This window comes from Colletotrichum fructicola (genome assembly GCF_000319635.2).
Source record: "Colletotrichum fructicola Nara gc5 chromosome Unknown KSG_Nara_v1_contig01, whole genome shotgun sequence".
NCBI lineage: Eukaryota > Fungi > Ascomycota > Sordariomycetes > Glomerellales > Glomerellaceae > Colletotrichum > Colletotrichum fructicola.
The window spans coordinates 4323242-4343138 of NW_027094051.1; the positions used below are offsets into that span (position 1 = coordinate 4323242).

The 19897-nt window shown below is 53.6% G+C and overlaps 5 protein-coding genes across 5 annotated transcripts; 2 read left to right on the plus strand and 3 right to left on the minus strand.

The window, feature by feature from the left end:
- Positions 1-1973: 1973 nt before the first annotated feature.
- GSX2 (GS homeobox 2) lies at positions 1974-2928 on the minus strand (the record flags this gene model as incomplete). The annotated part of the gene is made up of 5 exons (XM_066150791.1): positions 1974-1979; positions 2034-2051; positions 2240-2494; positions 2551-2662; positions 2717-2928. The coding sequence occupies 5 exons, from the start codon at positions 2926-2928 to the stop codon at positions 1974-1976; spliced, it is 603 nt and encodes a 200-aa protein (XP_066009620.1).
- Positions 2929-4702: 1774 nt separating this feature from the next.
- Positions 4703-8054, minus strand: GSP1 (GTP-binding nuclear protein GSP1/Ran; the record flags this gene model as incomplete). Its single annotated transcript, XM_032030112.2, has 14 exons — positions 4703-4775; positions 4831-4915; positions 5057-5165; positions 5219-5424; positions 5511-5664; positions 5742-5834; positions 5967-6087; positions 6193-6215; positions 6977-7054; positions 7130-7148; positions 7177-7298; positions 7363-7700; positions 7761-7833; positions 7902-8054. The coding sequence occupies 14 exons, from the start codon at positions 8052-8054 to the stop codon at positions 4703-4705; spliced, it is 1647 nt and encodes a 548-aa protein (XP_031890455.2).
- Positions 8055-8733: 679 nt separating this feature from the next.
- CGGC5_v001220 (PWI domain-containing protein) lies at positions 8734-9594 on the plus strand (the record flags this gene model as incomplete). Its single annotated transcript, XM_032030114.1, has 5 exons — positions 8734-8837; positions 8899-8989; positions 9038-9202; positions 9261-9354; positions 9410-9594. 5 exons carry the CDS (start codon positions 8734-8736, stop codon positions 9592-9594), a joined length of 639 nt encoding a protein of 212 aa, XP_031890351.1.
- A 2871-nt stretch (positions 9595-12465) lies between these two features.
- Positions 12466-13666, plus strand: CGGC5_v001221 (uncharacterized protein; the record flags this gene model as incomplete). Its single annotated transcript, XM_032030115.2, has 2 exons — positions 12466-13525; positions 13578-13666. 2 exons carry the CDS (start codon positions 12466-12468, stop codon positions 13664-13666), a joined length of 1149 nt encoding a protein of 382 aa, XP_031890352.2.
- A 2562-nt stretch (positions 13667-16228) lies between these two features.
- On the minus strand, positions 16229-18861 carry DNM1 (Dynamin-related protein DNM1; the record flags this gene model as incomplete). The annotated part of the gene is made up of 4 exons (XM_032030117.1): positions 16229-16543; positions 16607-18244; positions 18308-18694; positions 18763-18861. 4 exons carry the CDS (start codon positions 18859-18861, stop codon positions 16229-16231), a joined length of 2439 nt encoding a protein of 812 aa, XP_031890406.1.
- Between the last annotated feature and the right edge of the window lie 1036 nt (positions 18862-19897).

Sequence of the window (19897 nt, forward strand, 5' to 3'; positions counted from 1 at the left end):
CAACGCTAGCCAGGGAGCGAACAATTGTGTCGAGGGCAGTCAGAGGCCCGAATTAGACACGCCCACACGGAAAAAACTCATACTAGACAGCATTGAGGATACTTGGAAATGTCATCCCCTGGCATGTATTTAGTGTGGTTCCCGGGATGAGCCACACGGTGGGAAGGGTGAGAGGAACGAGTGGAAAGTCCCATCGACATGGAATCCATACCGCACCAGCTGAATAGCAGATTTGGTTAAGTACAGAAACAATAATGGTCAATAAGATCTAGCTCTATGGAGTGTGCGGGGTGTGTATGCTTGCGCGCGCTTTTGTGCAGAACATGGCCGTGCAGGGTAGATCGAAAGATGACGTGAATGGGAACATTGCTTAGCCTTCCGTTTAGAAGCCATCTCTCTAAAAGAGACACTGGGTCTTCAACCGAGAATATCAATGATTGGCCGGTCGTGAAGATGGGGCGGGAAGAAATGTCGATGGATACCTTCCAGTAGTGCATGATTCTTCGCTCTTTCGTCTTCGCCTCACCCGGTTCGCTGTGGCGTCACTATGCTAGTCTACATACAACAGACAATGACTGCGCGCATTCAACCAACATGTTTCAAAACATAGCCATATCCAAAGCCACACGACTCAATCGGACTCAGTCGTCCAGTATGCACAAGAGGCCTCCAATCTCGAAATACCATTACCGAGGACCAAGTGTCGGCGTTGGTTTACCAGGCATCGGCATTATCTGCTTGCCCCATACCCAGTTCATACACCATGTGAGAGAGGTTTTGCTCAAAGCTTCTCTGCAAGAGTCGCTTGTTCCAGGAACTCTTCGGTTTGTTTCGTACACAAGCCTTATTAGCTCATGGACCGCTCTTTTGCCTGAAGATGGCATGACCTCGACCAAGACAAGCATGGGGCATTTCTGCTGTCATGCCGTACGTGAACTTGTTTTCGTAAGCAAGGCTGGCGTGGAATCACCCAAGCACCGAGCCATCACCTCCAGTTCCCTTGACTCAAAGACAGCAAGCCTGCGATGCAATCCATGTCCCCCTTTTTGCTCGGGCTGACTTCACCACGCATAAATACTTCAACCTCATCCGCAGGCTTTTGCGCTGACAGGCCTTCGTCATCCTCGAAGATTGACATGTCCTTCCCAGAATCTCTCCGACCCATAGCCGGCATCGTCCTGGCGCGGCTGCCACTAAAGATGACTGGTCCTGGATGGTCCTGAAGAATGCGACCCGTCCGCCTCGCGTTGGGCTTGTTAGCAGCTGTCGTAGGCAATGGCGCCCCGAGTTCTCCGGCTGGCGATATGCGACGTGCGTTCCCCTCTTCATCTGGAAGCCAATTTTCCTTATCAGAGTCACCCGATGGGGACACCAACATGTTGACTTTGACTCTTGCGGGTTCCTTCTCATCCATCGGCCCGTCAGCGTCAACAAGCGATGTTTGCATCCTGGCTACACTCGATGAGGTCCGGCACAGCTTAGGCTTCTTGGCCTGCTGGGGCCGGGGTGTCGGCCTGCTTGCTGGAGAGTTCCGCTTTGAGTTGTTATTTTGTAGGATGCCACTGGTTGAGCGTAAAAGACTGATTGCGGCGACGGCCGAACCATTTGACTCGTTCTCTGCCTGTGCAGTGAGTTCGTCCCGGGTATCAGCATCACAACATAGTTCCCAGGCATGGGCATCTCGGGATCGTCCGCGAGATAGAGTCGGTGGGAGAGTGTCAGTGAGAGCCGAGATGGGAGGTAGGGTCACACTCGGAAGCGCACTGTGACTACGTTGGAGAGAACGAGGCTTGACTCGCGGCAGACTTGGCAAGTCTGAGAACAGTCCCGTAGGCTGCAACCGCGGAGGCGAGGATTCATTCGACACGAGCTCCGCTTTGCCCTCGAGAGAAAGTGACAGGCGCACATGTGATTGGGGGGGAGGAAGAATAGGTGCTGCAGACGCGGTTGACTCGCAGGATGGAGGGCATTGCTCAGATCTGATGGGTGTGAGTTTGGTCTTCGTCAATGCATGAACACAACGGAAGCCATACCTGGGAGTATCGTCTATCCTGCGATCGAGCGTCGACGGCGTGGAAAAGGAACTTGCAGGGTTCCACCGCTTAGACATAAGCCCTATGGAGCTTGAGAAGGAAAACGAGGATGAGGTCTGCGGCTGAGAGGCAGGGTCTGACTGTTGAGTTGAGGGGGTCTTCAGAGCGCTGTCTCCCGAAACGCCAATTCCATGGGATGGACTGACGGTGCGAGGACCGTCGACGGCTTCCTTCGCGCCCGTGTGAACAGGCTTGGCTGGTGTCTCCATAGGCGCAGAAGCGCTACTCATAGCAGCAGCTTCGACTATTGGTGACGTCTTATCCTCGCCGACCGGAGAGCTATATGATGCAGGGTCAGAGGAGAGTATCTGCATTCCACCGTAACGGAGAGCTGCGATTTCCTGTGCAGAGAGGGGACGCGACTTGCGCCGGTCATTCTGGCGACGGTTTTGAAACCAGATCTTAAAGACGGATCAGCAACCATTTGATAAAAGTCTGTGTAAAGCATTGTCTTTACTTGAACCTCCTTCTCGTTGAGGGAAACGCGCTTCACGATATCCAGACGCGCCGCCTTGTCTGGTTTTGGGTTCGCGAGGTAGGCATTCTCAAGTATGCTCTTATCTTTGGCGCTATGTGACAATGTCAGTGACTGACGCGTGGTCACGCGACTCAATTGAACTCACGCAGTCCTCTTCCGCTTTCCCTTTGGGTGCTTCTCGGGCTCCGCGCCGTTCACTATTGTTTTCGACGTTGTTGATGATGTCGCGAGATCAGACGACGAAATGATGAGATCGGGTGCGGAATGCTCTAGTTGAGAGAATGAATCACTCGAGGACGGAGGGGAAGTTGCCGCGGCAGCAGTCGGGACTGGAGGAGAGGTGTCGGAGGCGGGCATGTTGGTGATGGTCGAGCTGGATTACGGTTGGATGGCAATCATGGTCCGGGGAAAGACGAAGTATCCGGAGGGGCTAGGAGGATAACAGACACACGATCTTGTAGCACTGGCAAAATAAGGGAGATTGGGGAGGTGCAGCAACGAAGCAGAAGAGCAAGCCAGAAGGAAGAGGGAGAACGATAACGAGAGGTTCTGGGAACGAACGAGGTGGGGAAGTTGAAGGTCGACACGAGACGGCGCGGTCATGCGTAATTAGGTACGGCGACGTGCGGTCTGTTGCGGCGTACCCTTGGTGTTGAACTTTAGCGCGTCTGACCCCAACTACCTACCTAGCCAGATACCTGGCGTACCTCGGGCAAGGTTCAGCGTACCTCAGTGGTTCGGTGCCCTCCACTTCGTGCGCCGACTGAACTCGGACACTGAGTGGAGGGTAGGTAGGTAGCCTATAGGTACCTTAGGTATGTCCCACCCCGCAAGCTTAGGGCAGCAGCGCCAGGCACGAACGTAGGTAAGGTAGGTGCAGCGCGATCGCGGCACGGGTTTCCATGGCCCACCTCCAGTCACGTAAATCCAGTGCCAGGCACCTTACGGATACCTACCTTACCTTACCATCGTATTCGAGCTATCGCAGACGAAGAATTGTATTGCTTGAGATACATCTCTTAGCCTCAACGTACATCGGTCTAGGTACCTATCCAGGCAGGGAGGGCCACAGGATAAAGTGATGTGGCTGAGGCACATGACAGTCAACAACAAGGCACATTTGACGAGGCTCGGACCAGTCAAGTCGCGTCTTCGTTGTCAATTAGGAAATCAAACAAAAACAGTACCCATCTCCAGGGGCTACACTTTCAGCAAATACCTACCTGCTGCATGCATGCATGTCCCTGAGACACCATGCCAATTACGAAGCAACCTTTCCGTCTTGTTTTTCTGACTTAGTCGCTGAATCTCGTGGCATCTCGAAGGCTAGTTACCAACTTCAACTTCATTGGGCTGTACCTCGCAAGGCTTGCCGCCAGGTGCCAATTGCCAGACAATGACGTCTGAGGTATATGCAAAGCTGATGTTGCGTTGGACGTAACCTACGCCGGCGCACTGAGGACCTCCCGGTTCTGTGTCTGACTGAAAAAGTCATGAAGATTGTATTAGACCTGCAGCCAACCAGAAAGGCAAAGATAGAAATGTCTCCCGATGACCGCATTCAACAGCGCGGTCGCTTCGTTTTTCAATCACGATCCTTGCGATCTCGCTTCTAATTATGCACTAGGCCAAGAGAGGGGACTTTTGAACCCTGTCTAATCCCCTAAAACGCGTCGCCAACCCTGGTTATGACTGTTCGTGCCTGTGCCCATGCCCGTGCTCGCACCGTCCACCGTCTGCGCCACTTGTTTACTGCCTCTCACTGCTCCATCCCCAGATGGCGTCGCGACGACCTAGGGTACTAGGTAGGTACGAATGCTCCGGAGGATGCGGCGAGCTGGGATGCTAGTCCACGGACACGGTGACCGATGTAAATAATCAGACACGCAATTGTCGAGTTGATGGTTAGCCGTCGCCTACCGCCGCCCCTTGTAACCAAATGTACCGATGATCCTCGAAGAAGACAGGCCAAGCCGGTGACACTAGATCTTCAGCTGAATCCGCGGAAGACGTCAGTGACTATACCGGCATTATCCTCCTCTTTTTTGACCACTAATTTTGGGTGCGGAAACTGTTATTGGTAATTGACATGCTTATCGAGTTGCGCACCGACTAAGTATGAGATTGCTATCTAATTATTCGTATCGCGTCGTCTGCCACGGCTCGCATAGGGGAATGGAAGGGAGCGGTTCAACCCCTGACACCTTGAATATGGAGTGAGAACTCAGTGTTCATCTTGTAAGGCGTCGAACTACCTACTCAAAGTTTGCTGGCCGTCTAGCAGCAAATGTAAGGCCCTTCCATTCTTCTCCGAGTCTACCAAATGAACCGGCCGTGCCGTCTTCTACCATCATGGTCATAGCTAGCAATTGCCAGTCTGCGCCAAAGAATCCCGGTTCACGATGCCCTGTTGGCCACTCCACCACAGTCGGATCATGATCCTCATATCATCTCTATCTTTACAGATCCTCGTCCGACAGCTCACCGGGCAGGGGCATGTTGGCAGCCTCATCCATCTCCTTGCGATACTGCTCGAGAAGCTTCTCGTCAACCTGGGCGGTAGGGGGGGCGAGAGCCGGCGCGGCAACAAATTCCTAGCGGTCCGTTAATATCATAGCATCTTGAGCACGCGTAGGCTTATACTTACCAGAGCAGGGTTGCCAACAAGCTTGCGCGCGAGCCAGAGGAAGGGCTTCTCGAAGTTGTAGTTAGACTTGGCGGAAATATCGTAGTACTGGAGGTTCTTCTTGCGGTGGAAGGTGATGGTCTTGGCCTTGACCTTGCGCTCCTTCACGTCGACCTTGTTGCCACAGAGGACAATAGGGATGTTCTCGCAAACGCGGACGAGATCGCCTGTGGATATTGAGTAAGTCATGCTGGCAGTAATATTTGGTTCCGTCCAGAAATTGGCGAAATCGCTCGTGGAGGGGTTGACGTACGGTGCCAGTTGGGGACGTTCTTGTAGGTGATACGGGAGGTGACATCGAACATGATGATACCGCACTGGCCGTTGATGTAGTATCCATCACGGAGACCGCCAAACTTCTCCTGGCCGGCGGTATCCCAGACGTCGAACTGAATCTGACCGAAGTTCTGAGGTAAGAAGGAAAAAATCAGTTTCCGTCACAAACTCGAGACCGCAGCAAAATTGCCCCTTTGGGGGCACTTACCGTGGTGAAACCTAGAGGGTGAACCTCGACACCCAGGGTAGCCATGTACTTCTTCTCGAATTCACCAGTCAAGTGGCGCTTGACGAAGGTGGTCTGGAATATTTTTCACGGTCAGCAACAGAAAACTTACGATGTCCAGTATGATTTCGTGGGGACATGGTGAGGGAGCAGCCGCAGCGACGCGCGCGCGATAAGAGGCACGATGTCTGAACGTCCACAACTGACCTTTCCAGTACCACCATCGCCAACAAGGACGAGCTTGAAGGTGGGCGTCTGCTGAGCGGCAGCCATGTTCGCAATCGCTCGATGAGTTGGCTCGGTGCGAGTCTGTTGTAAACAAGCGGGGCTGATCGAGGGGTTAGCAATCGGCGCAAAAGAAACAAGTAGGCGATGGCGAGAAGGAATTTCGCAGTGGGTTTCCATGCAGATGGTAAATCCGGGTGGCTCGTACCGTGGAGAGACAGCGTAGACGGGCTGTGGGCGTTTGACGTGTAGGAATCGTCACCGACTGATCGACTTTGGGGGGGGTGGTTGTTTTTGAGGATGGCGGGGAGCTTGCAAGGAAGCCGTACTTCTTAAGCGAAAATTTCAGTCAGGCAGGCCAACGGAGTCGGGTAGGCACGATTGGGCTAGACGCCTGTCACGTGCATGGCCGCCTCGTCATAGCGGGGTCCCCGTCAAGGCCTGTAAAAATCGGTGCAATCACTCCCGTCCTGTCTTAGGCACGTACCCAATTGCTTAGGTACCTGGTAGAAGGTCACGTGCGTAGGGTGGTCCAGTAGTCAAGTAGCATGCAAGAGCAGTCTGGCCGGTCAAATCCAGTGAGGTGCAGGCAGGGCACTTCACCTTCTCTCAGGCAACTCAGGTAAAGGAAAGACATGGAAGAAATTCGGAAAGTTTCCCATCCCGGTAGGTCTGGCGCTAGTCCCCTTGTGGATTTACAAAATTTATTCACCGGTCCCACTAATTAGTCTGTCACTGCTAGGCTGTAATTACCTACATAGTACCTAGGTCCTCGATAACGAGGGGTCGCGACACTGCATCACTGGTTGCGCCGCTGGTCAGTCGACTTGTGTGGCTGTTCCCCAGAGTGTGCCAATATTTACTGCTACTTGGCATCTGGATTTATACGGCATCGTTGGGTGTTCCTTACACAAACACACACGACAACGCGAGCCTGACATCGGATTCCCGCCTGCTGCTTTGAGAAATACTCCCATTGGTTGATTATCTACAGGCAGCAAAAAGTAAAGCCTTGCTCCGTGCCTGGGTAGTTGCCAACGCTCGATCATCGTATAGGTGACGATTGCAGCCTAAAGACCTCGTTGTATTGTTGTGAGTCAGACGTCACGATTGAACCATTGCGTGCTTTACAACGCAGAGCGTACCAGCACATCACGATGGCTTCTGTGCCAGTCTAGCGTCTCATCCTCACAGTGGAATGATATGACAGCCCAACAAGCCTCGGCCGCCCCAGTTGCGTGTCGGCGTCAATGTGAGTTGTAGTTCTTGCCGTGTGCCTGAACCAGGCCTCGACACCCGAACCGGCACCGGTTGCTTGCAAGTTGTCAGTTTGGCACGTCCGCGGCTGTAGACCCGGCCAAGTGGATTATTTACTTACACCTTCATTCCCCTGGACACACTCGGCAACCTTCTTGAGATTGTCATGGTTCGCAAGGCTGACGTAGCCAATATTCCGAATCTCGTCATTGGGCTTTAGACCAGCCTCATCGGCTGGGCTGCCAGGGATAACACTGTTGACTTTGGCGAAAGGCTCCTGTAGTGTTTCCAACGGCACATGGTCCGGCAGAAAGCCAATGTCGCCTCTTGATGGTGCCGGCTGCGTCTCGTCATCTTCCTGCAGACTCGCAAAGTGTTCGTGAAGATGCTTCTCCACCAATACCATGAGGTCTTTGTAGTCGTTGCGGAGGTGAATTATGCGGGCTCTAGTTGTGCGCACTGTTTGTCCACGGTCAGCCGGTTGACTGGTACATTTGCAACCTGATGTGCATTGCGTACCTTGGGCGACGTCAATATCTGCTCTTGGGAAACCGTCACGGGTAGTGAGAGGAGTGCTCATGTCAACACCATGCTAAAAACAGGTTAGATCGCCATCATGTTCATGCCGGTGCCGAGGCGAGATTAGGGGGTCCGATTTACAGAATCAAGGACTGCGCCGAGAGCTTTGAGCTCGGCCTCCATGTCATCTTTCTTCTTCTGCAACTCGGCAAAGTTCAAGCGGTGGAGGTGGCCGTTTTTCGCGGCGCTGGTGGTCGGTCCCGAGGGTACCGTGGGAGCGTGGATGTTATTCATTCTGAGCGGCAATCCCATTGTCTTCGGCAGGGATACCACCGGCGAATTTCCAGCCGCAGTACCCTCGTTCGATAGCTTCGACGACTGCAGCCTCTCTGTATGCTCTAATGTCCTGTCGCAACAAGGTTGAGGAAGAAGGTGTGTAGATGGGACATGAGACAACGTGAATCGCCTTTGGATCAGTTCGTAGGTACTGTTGGACTATTGCTCAGCGTTGCATTGTAGTGGTGATAAATACAATGCTGACGGCAACAGCTCCGCAATGTCACACAGTACCTAGCTAGTTGCGGTACCTCGTGTGCCTGCCTGATTGCGTGCGCAAACCTAGCATTCGGCAGGCGGTCTGCAGAACACGGGCATGTACAATACACCTCCACTTGGAAATGACAGCATCAGCCGCTGGGTACATGACTAAGGGAACGAGCTCAGATAAGATAACATAGCCCAAAGCGACTACCTTCACTACCTACCTACCTAGGTACCTGAGGTGCCGCGACCGTTCCCACCTGAAGCAAGAATCAAACCGCGTCGCAGTGTTGCTTTACCTTCAGCAGATATCCCAACTTAGCGTCCACATTCTGCTGGCTCTCCGCGAGCTCACTTGCCAGAGACCAAACTCCTTCGATTTCTACGTCATTAGCCTACTTTGTGCTCGCGATTCGAGCAATTCGCCTCCAAGATGGCAACTGGCATCGATGCGAAATTGCTGAAGTCGACGAAGTTTCCGCCGGAATTCAACCAAAAGGTTGACATGCAAAAAGTCAACCTTCAGGTGATGAAAAAGTCGGGCCTTTTGCTTGCCACTCGCTGCTCGTTCAATTGCTAATTCGTCTCCTTTTTACAGGTGGATCGCAAGCAAAATATCCGACATACTAGGGAGTGAAGACGATGTCGTCATTGAGCTTTGCTTCAACTTGATCGAGGGCTCTAGATTTGTCTGTCTTACTCCCGCATTGCAACCTCTTTATGCTAACAAATGACAGCCTGACATCAAGTCTTTGCAAATACAGCTCACCGGATTTTTGGATAAGGATACCGCGCCGTTTTGCAAGGAGCTCTGGAAGCTTTGCCTCAGTGCCCAAACCAGCCCCCAAGGGGTTCCCAAGGAACTACTCGAGGCCAAGAAATTGGAACTGATCCAAGAGAAGGTGTGTGCACAGGTTGACAGCCCATTGCTGCAGAAACAACAGCTGATAGCTCAATCAGATTGAGGCAGATCGAGCCGCAGACGAAGCTCGCCGCCGACGCGAAGACGCAGAAAGACGGGAACAAGAAATCAGTCGACTGAGGGAACGCGACCGTGGGGACCGTGGACGCGGTCGTGGCGACACTTGGCGTGGCCGTCGCGGAGACAGGGACTACGACCAGCGAGGCAGGCACGGCGGACGATTTGGCGAAAACAGATCACGGTCCCCAGCCCAGAGATATCGCGAACAGAGGGAAAGAGGTTCTTTTCGTGGCAGTCAGCGTGATAGCTATGTTCCAAGAGACCGAGTCGCGGTGGGGAGACGACCCGGTCGTCGCCGTTCGCCGTCAGTAGCGTCAGCATCCTCGCGGGCTACGTCTCGGAGCACGAGTGGTGAACGCAAACGCAGTTCTAGTCGTGGTTCTCCGTCTCCCCCGCCTCGAGGTTCTCGGCGAGATCGCAGTTCCTCTGTTAGACGGCCTTCCAAGCAGCGGTCCACGTCCCCGAGACGAACAGCGCCCGGGCACCGTGATACGCGACGGAAGCGGAGCCCTTCCAGAAGCCGTTCGACCGCTTCACCTTCACCCAACAGGCGACCAGTCACCAAGCGTCGCAGGTACTCCTCATCTAGAAGCAGATCACCAGTACTCGACAGGAGATCCCGGAGCAGATCCTCGAGCAGTGCGTCATCGCGAAGATCGAGATCCCGAAGTCGCAGCCCCAGACGCCAGTCATACAGCAATCGTGCTGAGAATCGCGTACAAGGACGTCGAAAATGTCGCAGCAGCAGTGCTTCTGGTCTGCCGGATAGCGACAAGGGAGGTACCAAATCAGACCACGATGGGCAACAAGAAAGAAGACGTCGGAGAGACGAACCAGCTGGGGCCAAGCGTCGTGGTACATCATCGGCGTCGTCGAGGTCTGGACATGGCTCTACGTAGGAGGCTTTGCGTCCAGGCCTCTGAGGATGGCGGGAACACAGATGAGAAGCTCGAACAATGGACCTCCCGGCAAGCCTAAAGCTAACCGTCTACAAGGATTTGCCAGCCGGACGATACTAGCAGTTACGATTGCTTGCCGGAAATCACTGACTATGTGGAAGACCGACATCGTGCAGCGCCTAACCCGGTACGTTCGCCAATAATCGGTACGCAGCTTGCCGTTCTACATTGCTGGCTGAATGGATAGCGCAACCCCATAGCAAGTGATAAATGACATCCCTGATTACTAGTATTCCTAATGAATAGTGAATCGAGGCGCACACATGTTTAGTGACGCACTCATGTTCAGTGACCTTCTCGAAAAGCTTGATATTATATGCGAAAAGTCTCTGTAAGAGACGGCGTGGGTCCGAGCTTGATTACCTGCTTCGTGGAAGGCTAGCTCAGTCACAGGTGTAATTGAGGTGCCAATGACCACAGTCCTGTCAGTATTCGCACCTTACCTCCTTTGAGAGCTGCGCACAGGCGCCTTACATTAGCGCCTCAGGGGCCAAGTGCCTGCCTTAGGTAACTACCTACACCCGCCCCCCACTTCCCAGTACAACCTGTCACCTCACTAGGTAGGTAAAGTACCTAGGCAGGCACACCGCTGCGGTTCCAGAACGCTCGACGTTCCTTGCCTTGCTCACCCCAGGCACCGGTTGGACAAGCGTGCCGAAAAAGCAAATTCCAGAACGATAGCACCATCATCTCAGCCTCGCGACAACTCCTTCGCCGTGCCCCCTCATCGGACACGATTCGATACGCCCGTTCGGCCAAACGGTGAAGAGGGTGGATTGACTTCACGCGGCACGTTCGTCATACTCACGATTTGGGGTTTGACCCGAGATCTTCCAGTACAACAGCTTCTGCCGGCAGTGCCCGGAACGAGGCCTTGAGCGCGTCGAAGCTGCAAATCCGCCACTTTCGTTCGTCAAACAGCGTGTCGGATCATGATCGACTCGTGATTGACTGATTCCTGTCTATCTCTTCTACATCCGTAGCCTCTATCCTCACAGCTAGCTGTAAGAGCGAGCACTGCCCAAAGCCATACTCAAGGTACAGCGGCTAGAACGAAGAGGTGTGCCATCCGAGTTATGAGACTCGGCGCTTGTTGTACTTGGTACACATCAAGACTTTGACAAGTGTTCATGCTCTGACCTCTATGTTCCCCCTAAACCCTGGCCCTACTCCTCTCCTCATCTTCTACTATCTTCCCACGATCACTGTTGCCGTTTTCCTATTGGCAACATATTTCATCTCTGTTGGCTTGTCTTTAGCTCGGCCCACAATTTCATCCTCAACAAAGGGAAACCATGAGCTTACCATGGTCTGAGAGCTGCTGCAGCACAAGCCACTGCTTGAAGGCATCGCCATTGCTCGATGTCTCTGCCGAAGACGAGAGGAGTACGCTGTTCGAGCGCGATTCGACCCTCGGGAAGTCGTCTGCTCTCGTTGACATGGTGCCGGATGGTACCGGCGCTCCCGAGCAACCGAAATCCGGCTTGCGTAATGCTTCGGCTCAGATGCACAAACGCAAGTCTGTTCACAGTTCCTTTGATATCGGAGATCATCAAGGCGGCCAAGTCAATTTTAAGAAACCCAGGCGTGGCTCTGGGGAAAAGCCATTATGTCAGAAGGGTTACGTCCTTCCATCCACAGTTTGGCAACATATCTTCACCTTAGTGCATCCTAAAGATTTGGGCAACTTATTACAAACGAGCAGATTATTCAACATGTGTCTCGATTCGCGATCGTCAATCAGCGAGCAGCGAATTCATGAGACGGTTACAGGTTGTTGCAAACCTATCACGCCTGACATCATCTGGCAATCGTCTCGGAGGCTCTTCTGCCCCGGGATGCCGGCACCCTTACAAGACAAGACCGAGCTCGATATGTGGCGCTTGTGTTGCTCCGTAGTCTGTGAACGGTGCGCAACGGTCAAGGAAACTCATAAGCGAGACAAAATCACTTCCTGTCGGCAAGGGCCAGGGGTTGATGGGTTGGCGACTGTATTTGCTTTTGGCACTGTCTGCTGCGGCCAGTGCCTACTGAAAGACTCCGTCAAGGCGAGTTCTATGCTATACGTCCTGTTGGGCTTGAATTAACCGGTCTCTAGGAGATTGATCTGTTGCTCTCATCAACCACGCCCTCGTCACTCATCCCTGCTCTTCCTTTTGTATTTGTTACGAATGAGCTTCATGTGGTCTCGCCGAGCACTCTGTCGGTCGAATCCAATGAAGAAATGCCACAAACGACAAAAGTCTTTTGGGCCCCGCACATTGAGACAGCTAAGGCCGAGCTTCAACAGGTACAAGGTCTAGGTGCCGCGGCAGTCGAGGAATGGCTCAAGGGTTTGGAAGCCCGAGGGAAAGATGCTAGGCAAGACGCCTCGCGATGGGAGAAATGGGCTCTCACTGGAGGCTTGTTGCATATGCGGCAGCCTGCTTCGTCAGCACCAACGATCATCGCGGAGGACCAGCCCTTCGAGATCCAAGTTCTACACGACGAGCTTGAAGCTACCGTGCCTGCCGACACCTTGAGCCGGTCAAACATGATAGCGAATGCACCGCAGACAGTATCTCAAGGTCGCCAAGAGAGGACTCGAGAAGAGGCTGCCGCGCGAAAAGCCTTGCGACGCATGGAGATTGAGCGGCGGGCTATGTTGATTGATCCGCCACTGCCGCCGAACGTTCTCGTGCACATTCCCTCATTTCAGGCAGCTATTCAGATCACCGCAACGCTCGATGACGATGCTTGGTGTCTCCTCCAGCCGAGATTGCTTGCCCAGCGCGCTGGCGCTGAGCAGGAGGAAAAAAAGAAGAAACTTGCAAACATTCAAAGGCCGGTTTTTGAAGCAGCCGAGCCCGCACCAGTGGAAGTTTCGGATAAGGACTGGGACGACATCCAAGGCCCGGTACGTGCAAGCATAGCCAAGTACGCCGACGAGACCATTCGGAGCAATTGGGCCAAGGGCCGTAAAGTCAACAGGGAGAATAGCCCGCGATTTGCAGCTGATGTCCTGGTCTCTGTGCGGGCCAGATTTTACTCAGACGTGGCAAAGAACGCCGCAGATGCCATTGCAAATGGCCAACAACCACCAGCCGACCCCCCACAGGGACCCTTCACACAAAAGCTGACTCTCGAAAACATGAAATGGGTGTTTGATGTGAAAATCAAGGCCCACACCGAGTCTCACCGCAAGGAGTTGTTTTTGTGCAACGGTTGTGACAGTAATAGATATTACGGCTTCGAGGGTGTCATACAGCACTACGCGGCAAAGCATACCAAAGCTCTGAGTCTTGGTAATGTCGTCGTTCATTGGAGGGCAGAGTGGCCACCAGAGTCGCCATTTAGTACCTATCCTCGAACGTCGAAGAAACCGCGCCACAATCCATCGCATGGGCCCCTGCAACAAGGAGCTTTTGGTCCGTCGTCACATCTAGGCCACGAAGCTTTCTTTGCGAACGGAGGCAATCCCGCTCCGATACAATACCCTTTCTCAGCTGGGGCTTCGGCGCAAGCAGGCCCTCCCCCACAACGTGCTGTGTCATACGGTCCAACTCCGTCATATCACGGAGTTGGTGTCCTCGATTCCGGCATTTACGGCCCTCCAGCGTTCGTTGCAGGTGCATCAGTATCGCACCCATCTGCGCCTCCAGGACATGGGCTATTCGATCATGGCCCGCCGCCGGAGTTCCCTCCAGTTATGATGGCGCCGCCTTTCCTTGCCACAACTCAGTATACTGCAAACAGTGCAGCTGATTTTTACCCCAGTGCTCAGCCGCAATACCACGTGTCCCAAAGCAGCCTGTATCAGCCGACATATCACGCTCAACTCGAGAATCTTGTGCGTAACGCAAGAGGTGTTTGGAACACGCTCTCCAGCATCAAGGACATACCAGGGCCTTTGAAGGTCTGCGTTACATTTTACCACGTAGTGAAACGCTTCCGATTGGCTTTCTCAGAAACGCCAAGTCTTCGAATGTTCAACGACGGTCTTTCGAACCACAAAGGTATGCGTCCCGTCCGGAACGTGAATGGCTTAATGTGCCGAGCTTGCACACTGGGTCTGGGCAATGCTCCGCACGTCTTCATGGAGAGAAAGACCTTCTCTCTGCCTCAGCTCACCAATCACTTCGAGAGTCTCCATCTCGGCCTTCAACATGCCGAACCCCAGGGCCGAATGGATATGGACTGGACGCAAGACATGCTGTTGCTACCAGAACTGCCTGGGCTAGGTGCTTTCAAGGCGACTCTTGGAACTGGCGGTCATAAGTTCAATTTAGTACACGAAGCTGTTCCCTGGGTGTTTGATCATACAAGAGAACCTATTCGCCCATGGCCCCGAGCTGACGGATCTGGTAACGAGTTGCGAGAGCCGGACCGGGAAGAACCCGGGTATATTCGACAGCAATGCGATGCGCAGATCTGGAAGGAACGAATCAAGGACGACGAGATAGTGGCGGCATCTCGCAGCTCCCATGCTGAGTCACATGGGGATATCAGCGCTATGCAGCAATTTGGTCCAGCCCACAAGTTGAACCCTGAACAGAGTATTTTACATCTGGATCGGCATTCTAATTTGTCGGGAGACGGCAGTTCTCGTGGGCAGTCTGGTAACTCCAGCCTTTACCTTGCTGAGCTGCATACCGATTCATATCCGAGGCGCGGCTCGCAGGACTACTCAAGATTCTACACCAGGTTCGACCGGGCAGAGTCACTTAGGCCTTATGGTTTCCTCCCGCAAGACTCATTGACCCAATCAGATGGGGTGGCGCTTGTGGAGGGAAGGTCCGCCTGTTCGACCACGCGGCAGTCAAACGAGCCTGATGGCTTCAATCTTACTGCTGCTCTGGAGTCACACCTAGCCCGAGAGCGCGACGAGCCCGCGCGGTACCAGGCATATCAACCACTGAGCAGAGTACGTGGTGAGGTCTGGGAAGGACCAACACACGAGATCGACTCGGTCTTGGACAGCGAGCACTATCAAGTGATGGAAAGCCGGACACCTCCTCGCCATCTAGCCCCACGTGGAGGAAAGCACCGCTACTCTGCATCAAATGATTTGCCTGTGGACCCATTTCACGATGATCCTTTTAGGGCTTCATGCCCACGACGAACGCCAACGGGGCCTGACTTGTCGGGCCATGTTGGCGTCCGACAGAGTACTGGAAGCTTTAATACCCGCGAAGCACTGCCAGCGCCCCACGAAATCTCGTACGAAGAAGCATACGAAATAGTCCATGTGAGGGATGCAGAGGGAGAATATGTGATCAGGCGGCCGGCCAGGTATGCATCGCATAGAGAAGACTATTCAGCAGGCAGGGGCCGGGAAACACACTCGACGGCTCGACGCAGATCAGACTACACGTCGCCCCAAGAGGTCGCGCCGACTGTGCAACCGTCACTAGTTCAGATGCGACGATCTCGGGCACCCCCAAGGCAAGCACCACAGTATATCTCTCATTACGAAGAATACGATCCCAGGAACCCAGCTCACGTTTCTCACCGTGGTGGCGGTCGCCATGTCGGACACTGAGCAAAAGCTGCTTGTTGGGGTACACAAGGGATTGGTCGGGGTTTCGTTTGTTTAGAGGCCTAATCAATAGATAGACTGCTGCTTTGCTGGTCGCTAGGGCCCTGCCTGTGTAGACGCATATCTAAGTGAGTCTAGAAATCCAGACACATATTTCGAGCGAAGGACCACGTACAAGGTGCACTGAACTGAGATGTTTAAAGCTGAGGCCCTTGTATTACACACGTATTCGCTTTTCAGGCACAGCAGAGGCACACACCGCTAGCAACGCTGTGAGACAGATGACCCAACTGTGTACAAAAGTGTCGATCCTCACAGCATTCCTGACCGTGTCCGTAGAAACGCCAGGGACCTGACCTAGGTCCTCACCATGCCCACTTCGCGGATACTGAAATAAGAAGAGTTGACAGGACTAGTGTAGACAAGAGGCGCATGATTCGCCAGCATCTGTTTCTGTTCCAACACATATCTATAACACTTCGCCAATGATCTTCGCTGCCTCCCTGTATGTCTGGAGCAGCTTCTCACACTTCTCACGCTCCTTCTTGACACCGTCGTCTTCGTACAACAGCTCCTCAAAAAGGACCTCCTTGTAAAGTTCGCTGACAAGTCGGTTTTGGACAACGTCCTTGCAGTGGTTCACCAGCAGGTGCATGACAGCCTTCGGGACTTGATCAGCGATCGACTCGCGCACGATGTTGAAGTACGAGGAAATGAGTGCTCGGATAAGCTCCGTCTCCATGGCTTCCCTCTCCGTCATGGCTGGTTCGCCACCTGTCGCGCCCTGGAGTGGATGTAAGTATACGGAATACATTAAGGGGCTTGATGTGTTGCCAAGACAACTTACGAATGGCGCTCCAAAGTCTACAGATCGGTTCGAGTTGGGGAAATCCAGCTCGTCTTCCCGAACCGGGGGCTGGGTAGGGGTCCGCAAAGCCACCTTTTCTTCGGCCCGGCGGATGCTTTGTGAGAATGTGGGCTCAGAAGTCTGGCTTACATGGCGGGCGATGGAGGAGTTGGGCGTGGGGGACATGCCCTGGGGTGTCCCAATAGGCGAAGCACCGTCTTTGCCAAAGAAGTAGGTCAGGAACGAGTCGCGAGCACCGCCAAGGCCTTGTCCGTTAAATCTGGAGGGAGATCCCGATCTTGCTCCATTCAATGCCGCATTCAGCCCAGTAGCGCCATTCTCCCGTACACCTGGGGATAGACTGCGTGCTCCTTTGCTGGCCTGCTTCCGGAGAGATGCCGGGTCGGCCTTCTCGGGGGCAGTGGCGTTGGCCTCCTCGTCGTCTGGTGCCTCAACACCGTTGCTGCCAAGCTCCTTCAACCTCCTCTTCTCCCGCCGTTCTCTCTCCTCCTGGATGAGGCGTTTTCGTTCTCTCTCCTGCTTGTTGCTGACAACGTTACTCATAGCTGCGGCGGCTCCCAGAAAGTTGGGATGGTTCGTGTTGATGTAAGCGCGTTGGATCGAAATCAGGGATTCTACATATGATGATGTAGGCCCCAGGCGCTCGCGCAGCAGATCGGAAACAACCTCGATCAGCTTTGCTTGCAACCGAGGAAAGCGAGAAAGCTCAGTTGAACCGCATGTGTGGCATATCTTGATCAGCTCCTCGTAGACGAGCTCGACACATCTCTGGCTGGGAATTTCAAGAAGCTTGATTTGTGGCTTCACGAGCAGGTCAAATGCCATTTCCGGCACAAACAAGCTGGGACGAGGGCCGGTGGAGTTGCGGATAGCCGTGCGGATATCCAAAGCTGAGAGGTTTGACGTTGGGTCGATAGACTCGAGAGACATGCCAAAAACCGAATTGAAGATGTAGTAAATGCGGGCGCCACCACACAGCTCCTTGGTGGAAATTTCGGTCGAGGTACCGTCAATGGATGAGATGAATGACGTGGCGAATCGTGTCATCTGTTGTAGAATGAGGGACCCGCGGTGCTCTTTGCCGCTGAAATGCATGTCGCCATAGCTCGCTAATTCCTGTTGCGTCTGACCCATCAGGGTGTTGAGTCGCGCTTTGATGTCAGGCATGCGCTCGCGAATATGAGCCATGAGAGTGGTGTTCAACGTTTTAGCCAAATAGTGAGTTCCGCAGCGACTGGCAATGTTGCGGTACGCCGGGTGATGGCGGAAGAAGTCCGACTCAGCCTTGAGAGCCTCTTCCATAGGTTTGTTCCCCTGGATGTCTTGCTGTGAACGGTTCACAACGCCGATAAAGCCCAACTTTAGGGGATAGACTCTGCCGGACAAGATATCCAACGCATTTGTGCCATGGTCCATCAGGTCAACCTTGGTGAGTACACCGATGGTCCTCCTTCCCAGAGGATCAACATGCCGAGCAAGCTTCAGAGCTTCCGAGTTCACGATATCAACGTTCGCGGGGGAGACGGCGAGAATGATACTGTTCGGCTTGGCAATGTATTCTGAGATGAGATTGCGCGTCTGCTTCTCGATGTCCGTGGGTTGATCACCGATGGGAACCTGTCGAATAACGTCAGAACGACGGTGTAGACCGGGTATGCTTTAGGAAGAAGTTGGTAGTACCTTTGTGAGTCCTGGTAGGTCGACGAGCGTCAAGTTGAGGACATGCGGGGAGTAAATCTTGAGATTGATAGGCTGCCGGTTGATGCCCTTATTATTGCCAGCCACACGGGACGTTTCGTTCTCGATCTCGCGCTTCACGTCGGAGAAATCAGTGAAACGGCGGTTGGGAATATGATGGAATTCGGCCCATTCGGATCGCCGGGCAACATCGGGGGACCGGTACGGGTCTTGCAGAGGATCCGCGGCGTTTTCGTCTTCGGGAACATTGATCAGTTGCAAGATCAAGGGTCGTCTGGTGACGATGCCACTTCCGCGCGGCAAGAAATCACGGCCGACGATGTTCTCCAGTACGGATGATTTCCCAGCGGACTGAGAGCCTACAACAACCTATTTGAGGAGAAGGCACGTAAGTGAGAGGTCTTGTCGTAAGTGGGTTCGAGGACAGAATGACGTACAATTTGTGGCAGATCGAGCGAGTCGCTCCCGATAGTGTTGAACACCAAGTCTTGCAACTTGTTGACGGTCGTGAGGAGGTCGTCTCCGAGGGACGCCATGGTGCTGGACCAAAAGTTGTGGGTGATATTCACTTGGGTCGAAGCGAGGCGAAATCGTCAATGTGCCTTTTGGGGGTTTTCCGTTCAAAACTGCAGTATACACAGCTTCTGGCGGACGAGGTCGAAGCTACCCTATGCAAGACCGAAGGCGTTGCAGAGCAAGACGGAGCTGCGAAGGAGCTGGGCGAGGCAGAGAAACCAGAGCACCGCACCGCACCGCACCGTACCAAAACACACAACGCAACGCAACGCAACGCAACGCAACGCAGACGAAGGGAGCAAGCGTCTTCTGGTCGAAGACTGAATGCGTCGATTGCCTCCGACTGTCGATGGGTCCCAGAAACAGAGAGCGAAGAAGAAGAAAAAAAAAAGGAAGCTCAGGGAGCAGCACGGTAACCCTTGGGACTGGATGAATCGGGGAGGACTCGTTCGATATGATAGAGCCGATGTTGCTCGCGTCGTCCAATTTCAAGAATTCATGCGCGGTCCACAAGCCGCCTTCTCAGAGAAAGTTGGTGCAAGGGCCGTAATGCTGGTGTTTGCTGGTTATGGATACCTTGGGGGCTTAGGGGTTGCAGAGGTCCACGCCCACTACACAGACTGCCCAGTCCACGGTACGTACCCTGCTCTGTTCAGGTAGCTCACATTAAGGGTGAAGAATGACAGCATTTTCACTGGATGCGCAAGCGATGAGCCTCAGGTGCCTAGTGTCTTTGCTCCCTCTGGTTCCTGAGGTATCCATACATTTACTCGATGCTTAGCTCAGCTTTGTCCTCTGAGGGATCTGAGTTCTTGATCGGACGCCTGCAGGACCTGCAAACCCGGGCCACCCCTCGGGCTGGGGCTCACTGGATCTCACCTAGGTCGAAGCATCGGCAATGCAGATATTCCCGACCGAAGCACACAATGGATGGATGGAATGGAAGGAAGCCGATCGACCTGAGGTTCCATGTGCGTACGATGTCATTACTTTGTAAAGGGTTCAACCCAATATATTGCCTTACATGATGCCCAGTGTATCTTTTATGCAGACCTA